At 38.1% G+C, this 14,428-nt stretch overlaps 1 protein-coding gene across 5 annotated transcripts in view; it reads left to right on the top strand.

Moving 5' to 3' along the window:
- Positions 1-14,428, top strand: part of fam13b (family with sequence similarity 13 member B) — a 52,085-nt gene that overhangs the window by 12,140 nt on the left and 25,517 nt on the right. For all 5 annotated transcript variants that reach the window (XM_058797513.1, XM_058797514.1, XM_058797511.1 and 2 more), the window contains 4 exons: positions 1,705-1,914; positions 2,929-3,106; positions 4,268-4,412; positions 11,213-11,328. In XM_058797513.1, the coding sequence (XP_058653496.1) occupies positions 1,705-1,914; positions 2,929-3,106; positions 4,268-4,412; positions 11,213-11,328 (649 nt within the window). The remainder of the gene's footprint in view (positions 1-1,704; positions 1,915-2,928; positions 3,107-4,267; positions 4,413-11,212; positions 11,329-14,428) is intronic.

Below are 14,428 nucleotides of genomic sequence, written 5' to 3'. Positions count from 1 at the left end.
AATGTTTGCAAAAAAATCGCTAAAGTTTCCTAACGTCGTATCATTACTGACTGCACGATAGTGCCACAACATATTTTTAATATATGTCTGATCAGGGCGATAACCACCATAGACATTGAGGGGCTAGTTCCCCCAATAATTAGAAATCGCTAAACCTTTTTCTCAAATATTGAGAGAGAGAGGAGTGTACAGGCGTCTGTGCGTTTCTTTTTACAATGAGTGAGTTTAACATTACTGTTTTTGAAGTATTTAAACTGTTATGAATAAAAGTCGTGGGGCAGCGTTGACAAGTTTCTTTGCTCTTGGATGTGAGCTACGCGATCTCCGATGTCTGCGTGTCAGTAAGCAGCGCATTAATATAGAACTGTAATTAAAGTCTCTAATGCACACCAATAGGTATGTGTATTGTAGGAGCTAGACGATGTATGATCATGTGTGACGGTATAGTAGTGGTGTCCCAAATCTTAGGGGAATATTTTCACCCCTACCCCTTGACACTCTGTTTCAAGGGACAAGGGGAAGGGGTATAAAATAGAATTGGATTGGGCCAAAGTCTTTACTCTCAAATATGCAGCAAGGTTCTGTAACATGAGTATATAGCGGTTACATAAATAGTTAAAATATTTTTGTATTTCTCAAAGTAGCACAGCATGCAGAGCATGACATTTTCATCTGATAAAGCCAAAAATGTTGTTTGGTTTGATTGTACGATTGGAGTGGCTTCCCTGTACTCCCACATCAAAGATGTACTTCCTTTATTGTACAACATCACAGAGTTAAAAGCGAAAATAAGAAAGTTTTTCGGGCCAAGACTTGCTCAAATACCACTGTATCAAGTGCAGCAAGTTTTCTCACCTACTAATTAACTGCCGCATATAGAGATGTAAATGCAGAGTCCTTCACATTTGACTCTTTTTCAGTTACTAGTATCAGCAAATTGCTGAACTTTTCACTCTCACATCCAGCAGACTGTGAGAATATTTTTAATTTCTCTTTAAAGAGATGAGGACTGCAGCACAGGCAGGATGTTGAAACTAAGTTGGCAGGGCTGTTAAGTTCTTTAAAGGGCTTTAGCTGCCGCTGTTGTCTCCAAACACCAGCTCTTCCTCTCGGAGTTTAGCACACTGGCGTTTCTCCTCCACCGTTTCATACGGAAGGATGTTTTTGTACTGAAGCTAATTTAGACATAACAGCGAGCGATGCTGTGGCTTCCCCTCATGCAGTGCAGTCTTATATACACACACAGAGCACCAGGAATGGGAACCGAGACAGACCGGCTAATGCTGATTTGCCAACTGAGCTTTTAGGAAGCTTCTGATCTGATCTGGCAGAAATCTAGAGTTTATTTTAAAAGCGCTTCAGTCAAGAACCCAGACATAAAAATATCCATTATTGGTTTTATTCTCAACATTTGAGTTGAAGAATGTAAACTTGTTCCATCATGAAATTAAAATATGCCACAATAATTTTTTTAAAATCGGCAAGTCTGTTTCATTATCTCATAGATGTCAGACCGAGAGAACGTAGCTGATGTTATCACACTAACAGATCTGACTAAAGGGATTACGAGTTTAACAAGCAACTGCTCCGCTTAGTCAGCAGCTCTGTGCAATGATTCAGCGATTAGAGTCTCTTCGGTGAGATGTTTATACGTTATTCTGGATGTAGGTTTGTCTAAGTGAGCTGTGTGTTTGTGTTTTGTAGGAGGGCTGCACCTGGGTCTATTTCTAGTGAATGGGAACGCAGAACGCGTGGAATGGCTCAGGCAGCGCTACGACAGTGGCGTTGAAGTCAAACTGGAGAAGGAGGCCGACCTGGCATCCGCCGTCAGCCTGCTACGCCTCTTCCTGCAGGAGCTCCCCGAGCCAGTCATCCCTGCAGGCTTACAGGCGCAAATAATGCAGCTCTATCAAGGTGGGTGAAGCTTTCACGCTGCCCTCTTCTGTTATCCTACCAGCTGTCCGAATTAGCTTAAAGAGATAATTCACCCAAAATGAAAATGTCCCCATAATTTACTCACCCTCAAGCCATCCTAGGTGTATCCAGATGAATCCAATCAGAATTATATAAAAAAATGTCCTGACTCTTCCATGCTTTGTAATGGCAGTGAATGGGGGTCAAGATTTTTAAAGCCCAAAAAGTGCATCCATCCATCATAAAAAGTGCTCCACACGGGACCAGGGGGTTGTGAGAAGCGACGAACGTGGAAGCGAAGAGAAGAGAGCAAAACGAATTAAAGAAAAAAGAAAAATGTCAGAGGATTTTGATATAAGCCAAGAGGAGACTGGTTTTCCTTTGCTGTAAACAAAACTTGGTTCTGGTGAGACTAGCATATTCTCTCGGTTACGCTACGCCTACATCCTTCGTCATCCGCTGGAACGCCACTCTCTCGTGAACACTCGTAAGACAGTTAGCGGAAGCTAGAGATTACAGTTTATAAAGTTTTAAATATGGATATTATTCTTACACATTGATTCATCACAGAAGACCTTTATTAAGCCTCTGGAGCCGTGTGGAGCGCTTTTTATGATGGATGAACACACTTTTTTTGTGCTTCAAAATCTCAGCAACCCATTCACTGCCATTATAAAGCTTGGAATAGCCAAAACATTTTTTAATATAACTCGGATTGTATTTGTCTGAAAGAAGAAAGTTATATACACCTAGGATGGCTCGAGTAAATCATGAGTTAAATATCATTTTTGGGTGAACTATCCCTTTAAGTTGAATCTCTTTGCATTAAAATGCTTGTTTTACCTTCTGGAATGTTCTGGCAACTTGACAGACTTGTAATATGATTGCATCATCAAAGCACGGCCATAGTCTTTCACACCTTTACATCAGCCAGCTCACCTCATGTCATAATAACTGCACGTCCCTCTGAACTTCCTCCTTGTTCTGACCGCTGGTTTGTTTGCTCTCCTTTAGACTACAGCAGTGAGGAAGAGCTGGGCAGAAACATGAAGTACTTCCTTCAACAGCTGCCTCAGGTCAATTACAGCTTGCTCCGCTTCCTCTGCCGATTTCTGTCCGGTGTGGCGTCTCTTCAGGAGGAGAGCTGGAGCATAGGAGCTCTCGCTGCCGTCTTCGGGCCAGACATTTTCCAGTAAGATGCTTTTATAGTTTCTGATAATTCATATTAGCTATTTTGCTTGCAGAAGAAAATCATGTTGGAAGAGCGTACAGTCATTTTTTCCAGTGTAAGACCGTTTAGACTGGTATATGCCCACACAGAATCTTCAGTTTCGAATGTGTGGGAAAATCTTAAATATGGTCAAATGATAAACAGAGCTAAGATTAATTCAAAGGGCAGGGTAGATGATGTTGAAGTTGACTGTCAAATCAATTGTGTGGAGATCCGTGAAAAAAATGAATGCTAAAATGTAGGCCATAATTTCTGCAGCATTAGGTTCACACAAAATGCGTCTAAAAACCCGAGATGCAGTGCTCAGGAATGGTTTTTAAAAAAGCACAGTGCAGAATGCCTCCTCTGCCGTGTTGCCGTCAAATAAAACCGTTGCCATGCCAACTTGCTACTATAGCTCATACAGCTTGCCCCGCCTCCGGGGTCTTCTGATTGGTCCACTGTTTTGGAGCTGACGTTGATGAGTGACGCTGTGTGTTAAAGTTGAAATTCTTTGTCTTTAAAAATGTGGCGCTCACGTGTGAGATGCTGCAAAAGACGCGAATGCAATGGTTATACACATCCACCTAGCGTTTGCATAGAAAAACAATGGAAAAATAGCACATTGGAATGGAAAAACACGTTCTGTGTGAACAGACCCTTAAGGTCCTTGCACACTGATTCTGAAATTTTCGTATAGGGTTTTTTTTTTTTTTTTGTATTCGTCATCCTTTCCTATCAAAATGCTTGCTACGCATGCGAAAACACAGAAAATCGAACCTGGTCCGAATTTTTTTCTGATGGACGAAAGTTTCGGAGGCAGTGTGTAAATGTGATTGACACAACGTGAGGTTGTATTTATTTTTTAACGTGCGACAATTTCTGGACGAGAATTTCAGACTCTGTGTGCAAAGACCTTTAGTCTCACTGAACGGAATAGCAAAAACTGTTTTTAAAACTGATTCCCAAACACTTGTTTCCTGTTTGCCATTGTTAAATCGGACAGACAGTGTTGCCCCAAACTCACTCGAAGTCCAGATGGTTGGATTCTCAAACAAACAGAGCAATATTTTGATTATTTTGCACTAAAAAGTCAGCATTTACACAGTTGAGGAAATCCTGATTCCTGTCTATGTTCTGCAGTTTAGACACAGATGTGGAGGATCTGAGAGAGCAGGAGTCGGTCAGCCGTATTCTGGCAGAACTGCTGGAGAACCAGGAGGAGTTCTTTGACTCGGACGACGATGACATTTCCAACACCAATGACTACAGCTCCATTAATGACCAGGTGAACTTTCTTTCCTATGTGCTTCAGCAATGCTATTATTGACATTAGTTCTGCTCATCTGTATGCACACAAGATATTGTGAAACTGATGCTATTTATTCAAAGCCCAAAAAAGTTAATGACAAGGATTCACCATTCAATCAGCCACTGATCTCCACCAGATGATATTATAAATCGCTGCATGCACCACACAATACACGGACATTTATAATGAATGAGCTTTGTCTCAGTGCTCTGCATATGACAGCAGCCACGGAAGGATTCAGATGTTTACAGCCTGTTTATTATGAAAACAAATGACATGCATATAAATTGTAGCATGTCCATTTTCAAATGTAATTATAGTAATTCGGCTGAAGGGCTGTCCAATTAGAGATAAAAACAAAAATGCAAACAGATGCAGAAGTGAATTAAACAACAAATACATTAGTGATGGTAAATCTGAATATACTTACTAGAAATATGTTGTACATGCAGTATGTTTATCCTGGGGTAACATCACTGAGAAGTTTTGTAAATGCATTATTAAAAGTGGTTTGTGACAACTTAACCCAAGCCCTAAAGAGTAAACAAATCGCATATGCTAATAATTATTTATTAGTATTGGATAAAGTGTGATCATTGCTAATATCTCACAGAGTGAGAACAGAATATTACCATAAATGTTGACGTTTCACAAAATGACATTGTAAACTGATGATAAAAAAAAAGCTGTTTAGTTTCAATTAGTTTCAACTTGTAACACTTTTAAAATTCATATATATTCATATTCATCATATTTCCTGATCAGTGCACAGCTAATTCTTAGTGCAGCGTTTACAAATGCTTTAGGGGAAGTTGTACATTTGTTTTCTAGATCAATAGGCTTAGTGTAAGTCGGTATTAGCTTTGTTCCTCATGAAATACTTGCCCAAACCTTGCAAATGCGATATTGCGATTTGAGTTTTAAAAGGCGATTATATACTTACGCTCTGTGTTTGCTTTAAAGCTTTTAAAATGTGTGCCGTTTGCCTCAGTTCCAGGTGGAGGCAGCGCTTTTACACAAGCAGATGTGAAACACAGAAAAAGGAAAAGCAGTGTTAGAAGGTTATTATGTCTGCAGTGTTATGTAATAGACTGAAATCCATCCAAAGGCGTTGTCTCCTGCGTTCGGTGTGTCTGTGAGTGTTTGCAGACTGCAGGTTCTCTCACAGTCATTTGTCTTCTTTGAAAGTGCAGATTGTTTTAAATCTCATTTGTATGACACTCACATCCTTTTAAGGAGCTTGAGATTTCTTGCCTCACCAGACTTTACATATCTGCTTTCTTCATATGCACATGAAATGGTTAATAATGGGCTGTAAATTCTCTCCAAGAGACTTCTCCTTCTCACTCAAGTCGGACTGGCAAAAAAAGAGGAAACAGCCCTTTTGTACACAGACAATACTAAACCACAGTTATATAACCGAGTGATGTAAGTTTGGTTTGGTCTCCAGGGACATCTCGTTTTCATAACAGGCAGAATTTTACAGACCTGGGAAAGGTTAATCTAAAAGACATAACTTGGAGAGCTGCCTTGCTGTCTAATCTCTACATAGAAAGCTGCCTTTTCGGTTAACACCTTAGCCATCGTTAAACTGCTCAAATGACTGATTTGAAAAGCTTTACATAGACTTAACTCACAACTGATTCCAATAGAGAACAGACAGAAATGAGTTGGCAGTTCATCGTTTTGGGGGGTTTTGAATGTGTTTTTGGCTAAATGCCTGACGTAGGGTCTGTAGTTAACACAAGCTTAAGATATTTTTACATTTTATTCTATGACGTATGAAGATTTTAATGGTGGACAAAACTTGTAAGAATCATTAACGTTTGTTAAGGGAAATGACTTCTGTACTGTAACTTCCAGGTTGGCCTACGAAATAGATCATCACTGCAGCATTTAATAGTATTCACATGCATTATGTAAAATAGTACAGGTGCGGTCACATAGCAAAATTTCAGCTGAATTTCAGTAATTTTGTGGGGGAAAAAAGGTCCATTTGTCTGTTGTCAATAGAATAGCGATTATATAAACTACAGTTCACACAGACGTCACTTTCAAACCAAGCAGTTACTGGTCAGCGCTGGGAATTTGTGTGGCCAACTTGAAGCTGGTGCCAAATCTGAGTGTGGAAATCTTCCAGCCTCACATGAACCTCATTCCGGACCAGGCCTTCACATTGATGATGCCTTAAAATGCACACTATGTATGAAGTTCATTAGGTTTTGGACCAGAGCTGTAGTTGGGCCCGGTGAAATGTTTTAATATTTTTCCCAAATTCCATTCTGTCTGTCTATCTATCTATCTATCTATCCAAATTCCATTTTTTTTTTTTTTTTCCCCCATTTCAATTTTTCTGGACTCTTATTAAAGGGTTAAATTAAATTGTATTAATCAAAAAGCATATCTAATTCAATAAAATAACGACGCTTATCCAATTTAACATCAATTTATTAAAAGTTTTATTGTTACCAAATTCTGTGTTTAAGTATGTCTAATTATTTGAATGCATAAAAACAAAATTTATTAAAATTAATTTTTATAATAATAGGGCCCTATGAAATTTTTATTTATTTATTTTTCAGAAATTCTGTGTTGTGTATTTAAATCTTTTCTGGTTATCAAATGAAGCCATTAAAATATAAATTAAATTTAATGTTTTATCAAATGAAAATTAAACTCTTTAATTTTTTGACAAACAAAAAATTAAAATTAAAACATGGAAGAAATGTTGTGTGATTATTCCTTAAAAAAATAAAGTTGTTATAGATTTAATTGTGCTGACCTGCTTTTGGTTCATTCATCCAAAATTTGATGAATTTGCTCCGCATTATACAGAAAATTCCATTTTTATGATTGGATTCCGCCATTCCATCTGCATTTTTATAGGGCCATTCTCTAGTCTGCTTGTAGCAGATCCACAGCCTCCCTTAAAAGATAGGTCAGGTTGAAAGAGATATTGGCTTCAGTGGGTTCCACTGCAGACATACTTGGACATTACAGGGTCCTGTCTACTGAAGGTCCTCCGTACTGTAAGAGACAGCCTAAGAAACAGAAAGGACAGAAACAAATGTAAGCAGCGTGGGGAAGGTCCTGGGTGACCTATCTGGATCCAGGCCAGTGCTCAAGGAGCTGGCATATGCTGAAATGAATATGGGCATAAATCTCAGATTTATTTCTAAGCGTGTCCCGCTCGAGAGACTCTCCCAAACACTCATCATATGCCTCACCCAGGGCTCATTGAGATGAGATGGAGCTGACTTGTGTAATTGTTTGGCCCATGTCAAAGCTGGTGTGATTTAACATTGAATAAAGCATTCTGGCTTGGCAGGGTTTATTACATAAGTGCCTAAGATTAAGTCATTTTGATAATAGCATATTACTAAGAGACTGGACTTGGGACAGAGGTGGACGATGTTCTGTCCATATAAGGATGCACAGCTTGTTATGAGCAGCCCTGACTGGTGACCGTGCCCTGATCTCCCTAGCAACACTTGCTGTTGTGTATTTATCATTCAAACTCTGGTGACTGTAAAAAGGTTGTGTCCTTTTGTTCTTCAAATTCCTGTTTCTGCCCTGAAATGTTCAGACCTGTTGTGGCCAGACACAGAAATGAAACAGGTCACCGTGCAACGCTGCAGATCTTTGCACACACAGTTGCTGAGCCTGTTTTTCTGTTCCTCAGAGGCTGTGAGATGAGTTCTTCATTCGTGTGGGCTGTTTTTCCTTTTTGGTTTGTGTGTGTGGTTGACAGCGTTTTTACTAATTAATGAAGAGCGCCTTTAATTAGAGTCTCAGTCAGCTCTCTGCTGTTGGTTTTTGTATGCAGATGTTGTTGTATAATCTGGAGGCTGCACATTAACAAAGCCTCTGAGGCCAAACAAAGGCTGAGTTTCTGCGTGCTTCAGCTTCTTGGAGGTATTAAAACATCATGGATGAAGCTGTGAGGATGTTTTGCCCGCCCTGGCTGCAGTGTCTGTGCTTAAGACTATGTGGTCGTGTTTTGAAAGCAGTAGTAGTTCACAATAATGAAACCTGTGAGAGGCAGGGGTCATTTACTTCACATCTGCAAGTTTTACTTTGTTGATTTTATTATAACACCTCAGTCCATTGAGACATCGAAAAACAATTCTACATCAGTATTATTTTTAGTTATAATAAACACAATTAATAGTAATAATTGTATTAGTATTTTGTAGTTTTATAATAATATTATTATTATTGAGTTTTAAGAAATAGAATAATGATCATACATACTACTACTACTAATAATAATAATAAAGTTTATTGTCATTGGCGTTATTAGTACAATAATAATTTTATTAGTGTTTTGTAATTTTATTATTATTATTACATTAGACATTGAATAATAATAATACATACTACTACTACTAATAATAATAATAATAATTATTGTTTTAGGCGTTATTATTAGTTATAATAAACACAATTAATAATAATTGTATTGATGTACATTTTGCATCATTATGTACATTAACTTTTATGCTTTTGGCACCTTTATCCAAAATCAGTTTTACCCAAAGTGACTCAGAATGCATTAAAGTTATACTTTTATGCTAGATCTTTACGTAGATGCGCATTTTGAGCTGTGCTGTTGCTGAATAATTACACTGCATAGTTTTGGTGTAATTGCATTATCTTCCTGCAAAAAGCAGATCAAATCAAATGGCGAGGTCCCTAAGGATGCCCACCTCTCGCAGATGTGCAATATAACACACTTGTTTGGAGAAATATAGTGTGAAAGGCAGGTAGGATGAAAGATCCTAAAATAAAATGGCTTAAAATTGCAGAATCGGGGGCTTTAGTGTCCAAACGATAAATGAGTGAACTGTGGCTGGAAGCATATAGAAATGTGTGAAAATGCAGTCATCCTCCAAGCTGTTGGGCACGCTGCATGTGACTCATATCTGCACGGTCGCTCAACAGCAGCCCCGCTCGACCAATCAGATGTGGAGGGAAATGGTTGCTATGGCAACATGGCAGCGATACCGCAGCAGATGCAAGGTGCATTTGATGGTGTGATTGTGCCAAAGTTTGTCTGATATTAAATACTGTCAGATAGATTTACACACGGATGTGCAGCCTTGAACGCTGTGTGCCATGCTTTGAATTCCTCTGACTGTTAGCACATATTTCATCAAAACCTATTTTTCACAAGACTCTAGTGTTACGTAACTCCTTCAAGTCTTCAGGAAAACCACACTAGTGATAAACGCATGCTCTCAGATATACAGCGGTGGCCAAAATGATCAGAACACTAGTATTTTCACCAACTAAAAAAGGTTTTAAGTCAGTTATTTCTATCTTTTGCTTTAGAAATATCAGTTTACATTTCCAAACATTCATTTTGACATTAATTGTAATAATCCAGCGAGGTTTTTGTCTGATAACAGCCAGTGCTCCACACAGAGATCTGATCTGATCATCATCAGTCTGTCTGGAAGGACATGAAGAAACAGAACAAACTGAGACAGACTCAATCCAGAAGCAGGGCTCCAAATTAACTTTTTTACTTGGTAGCACTGGTGCTCCCAACTTTAAAAAGTCACCATCCTAACCCTCGCCAAAGAGGAGCTCGCTCTCTGTGTTTAACCAAACTCAGATTAATTTAGGTGGTTTATGAAAGACATCCGTCAGTGTTTCTTTTCATTTTCTCTCTTCTTCAGCCCTTTGCATTTCCTGCGGTAGTTAGCACCCTGACAGTGGAAAGCAGTGACTGAGTGATTGACAGCTAATATTAACCAGTCTAAAATCTGCATTAAATTTAAGAACGTGAAGATGAAGTTATGTAACGTTTGATAGAATGGCAGACCGGTCTCCGTATCAGCACACAGAAGGCACGTAACTCTGAACGTTTTTAGAGAAATGAAAACAGGTCGCACTACAACAATTATATGCACTCGCACATGCTCCCAAATATATTTTGAGGTTGCACAGATTAAATTATAGGAGCATATGCGACCAGAATGGTCGCAATTTCGAGCCTTGCGAAGAACTGTGACGTCTCCAAGATGCATTTTTACACAAGTGCCTAAAATTTTGAACAGTGCTGTTGCTTTGCAGGTAGCTTTCTTGTAGCATCGTGGAGACGTTGTCACAGTTCTTCTGGATTGAGTCTGGCTCAGTTTGTTCTGTTTCTTCATGTCACTCCAGACAGACTGATGATGATCAGATCAGATCTCTGTGTGGAGCACCGGCTGTTATCAGACAAAAACCTCACTGGATTATTACAATTAATGGCAAAATGAATGTTTGGAAAAGATAGAAATAACTGACTTAAAACCATGTTGTAGCTGCTGAAAATACTAGTGTTCTAATCATTTTGGCCTCCACTTAGATAAGATATGACTTAAAATTATTTAATGCACCATAATTGAATTGTCTAATATTACATTTAAAATATTACAATTGTTAAAATTTATTTGAATTACATGCTTAAAATAGATAAAATAATCATTTTAATGATGATCCATGGCAGCATTAGTTAACATCCTGTGGTTATCACCAACGTACGTGTGATGTCAAGAGTCAGCGGTTGCACTCACAGCATGCGTGCGATCATGTTTGCAGGCGTGCAAATTAGACTCCCTGCTGATAATCGGCATAGGTGTGGGGCGCTGCTCAATGCCTGGATCTCATAGGGGTGTAAGAAGTTGACATGTAATGTAATACTAATGATGAATTAGACATAAATGCTGCTGAAGTGGTGTCAGCGGGCTTATGGTATTCACATTTCCCTCTCTCTCTCACCCCTGCAGATCTCCGAGCTCCTGGAAGAAGAGAAGTTGGAGGCTTGTGAGGAGCTCCCGCGGGACGGCGAGGACGGTCCCTCCTCCCTTTCCCCTCAACATGCCCATGTCGCCCCCTCCTCCAGGTAAAAGCAGTTTTAGAAACATCTTCATCTGGGATCTGTCTAGTCTGAGGCATCTCCCTGTGCAATTTAATATGAGCTTGTGTGTGTGTGTGTATATTTAAAGGTACAGTAACTCAAGTTACCTTTACATAACCTCACATCTGTGCCACTTACCACATGCTGACATGGTTTTCCACCAGCTCTTGATATGAATAATTTGATTGTGTTAACGCAACAAAAATGTGGGTTCGATAAGATTTTTTTTTTTAAAGAAAGTAATTCATCAAAAGTGACAGCAAATACAATTACAATGTTGCAAAGGATTGCCATTTCAAATGCATTCTATTCTTTTGAACTTTCTATACATCAAAGAATTCTGAAATAAATGTATCCAGTCTTCCTTGCTAATATTAAGCAGTACAACTGTTTCCAACATTGAAGATAATAAATTACATTTTATCAAATAAATTCAAATAGAAAAGTTATTAAATTGTAATAATAGTTTGTTGATCAAATAAATGTAGCCTTGGTGAGCATAAGAGACTTTTCAAAAACATTTCAAAATTCTACTGAAATTGAGTGTTCATTTACTAAAAGTTATGATGCTACAAAATGTATGATTAGTCTGACAGTTTTTAGTTTCAATTGATTAGTACATTTGGTTTGTACAGGCATAGGCATGTTTTTAGCTTTTGCAGCGTGGGAAAGTCCAGTTAATTTTAGTGAAACAGACAGTTCATGTAAACAAAATATTTATATAATTTAGAATGATATAAGTTTGGCAGTATTCCAGTATTTCTGGTTATTTGCTGTGGATTTATCTGTCCAAGTTTAATGCTGTGCCCTAAATGGGAGTTGACCTACATGAATTAACAATTAAAGAATTAAATGAACAATGCTTTTTGTGCCAGAAAAATATGCCTCAGGTCCAAATAATAAATTGCATGATCGAATAGTATGTAGTTTAAAAAATGCATTTTAAAAAAAATACATATTTTCCCCTTAAGTAGCTACTTTTTTGTTTGCATGTTGCAGTTTAGCTAATTACTTTCCCTAAAGAGTAGCTTGATTATAGTTTGAAAATATGAGTAGCTTTTAGCTTTCTCAACACTGGTGTCTCTGATCCTCATCTGCCCGCTGCGTTGAGACCCATAACTGACCTATCATCCGTCTGAGCCGTGATCTCTCTTGGCTTTTGTTCCTCTGAAGTCGATCAGGACACGCTTTCAGAGGGTGACTTCAAACTCCAGCGTCCTAAATGTCAGATGGCCTTGCCTTGATGCCATGTTATAAAGCTAGCACTTCAGAGCCATACCAAGTCAATGAGTCTGTCATCTTTTTTTGTGTGTGGCTGTTTTTATAGACATGCTCTAGATTTTAAGTTTGGTATGTAAGGGTGTGGAGAGTATGATTAATGGCTGTCGTTAACCTGTAGCTCTTCCCATGAGGCATCGGGCGGTCTGCCGAGAGGTGTCTGGTAAGGTAACACAAAATGGATTGGTAGCATGTTTCTGTCTGACACCAGCTAAATTGGATAGGTGTTTTGGATTGAGACTAAATGCGAAACGTTTGTGACTCAAATCAGTGATGATAAGGTAGCGGTGTTTGGACAGTCGCTCCGTGTTTAAGGTGATTAAATGCTTCAACCTTTAATCCTAATAAACAGGCGGCCATGAGAGTTGGCATGTGTCAAAACAACATTGAGAAATACTTGCTGAAGCAAGACCGATTTATATTCTTGCATTCTTTCCAAAATTAATTTATTTGTTTGGCTCTGTTGCTGTCATTGGTTTTGTTCCATTAAAACCGCTCCCTTCTAAGGGTTCTCAGAAGTGAATTATTTATAACATTCATAGGCATTGCATCATGGAAATAGCATACAAGGAGCTTTATTCACTATTGATTTTTGATTTTGACATTTGACGTTGCTTTTGTAACAATTTGACACTTGAGTGTTACAAAATACATACCCACACCAAAAAATTTTATGCTCACCAAGATTGCATTAATTTAATCAAAAATGCAGTAAAATTCTGAAATATTATTATAATTTTAAATAACTGCTCTCTATTTTACAATGTAATTTATTCCAGTGATCAGAGCTGAATTTTCAGCATCATTACTCCAGTCTTCAGTGTCACATGATCCTTCAGAAATCACTGTAATATGTTGTTTTGCTTCTCAAGAAACACTTATTATTAGCAGTGTTGTTTCTTATTATTCTTTTATTATTCTTATTCATTTCTTATTATCAGCAAAAATTGTTGTGCTGCTTAATATTTTTGTGGAAACCCAAGATATATTTTTCAGGATTCTTTGATGAATAGAAATTTCAAAAGAACAGTAATTAGTAGAAAATACATTTTTATAATATTTTTGTTATAGAGAAGTTTTTGTATAATTATAAATGTATTTACTGTCACTTTTGATCAATGTGTCGTTGCTAAATAAAATGATTAAAAAAAAAAAAAAATCTCACTGACCCCAAATTTTTGAACAGTAGTGTATATTTGTAGTCAGCTTGTTGCAATGCATTCTGACTTTGCTTTTTTTGTGAAAGATACATGCTCTGCTGACTTAGAATTTAAACAAAAATAGGTCTTAAAAGGCAGCATAATTGTACTGCCTATCTTTTAAAAGTCTTTGTGTCAGGAGAACACATGTGTTGTATGCTGTAAAATGCTGTCTTGGTAGGTTTCGGAACAGAAATGTAGTTTGCATTTGTGTTGCATAAACACTGTTCCCCACCTAAACAAGTTCAGACCATCTTCTGTGCGAGGCGAAGCTCCAGACGGCCTGTCTGTTTAGGATCTTACATACACTTTGCTAATCCTACCCACTTTGAAGTGTTTAGTCTCTGCACGAACCGCTTCGGATGGCAGCTGCTGCAGTAAGTCCAAGTCAGACACAAGCAAACACCATGATCAGCAGGGAAATGGGTGGAGCAAAGCTGCTAATGAATACGAGCGCATCCAAACGCTCTGGGTCTAATAAGCTGTTCATCAGTGCCAGGCTTTTAAAAGATTCGCCCATGGCTCTTTTCAGCACAAAAGCGTTTGGACATTTTTCCAGCATTTCTTTCCACTAGTTTTAGCACATATATGAAAACATTTGGACATTG

Source organism: Onychostoma macrolepis, chromosome 14, assembly GCF_012432095.1.
Source record: "Onychostoma macrolepis isolate SWU-2019 chromosome 14, ASM1243209v1, whole genome shotgun sequence".
Classification (NCBI taxonomy): domain Eukaryota; kingdom Metazoa; phylum Chordata; class Actinopteri; order Cypriniformes; family Cyprinidae; genus Onychostoma; species Onychostoma macrolepis.
Note: the sequence above shows the minus strand (reverse complement) of the source record. Positions and strands in the feature narration are given on the sequence as shown.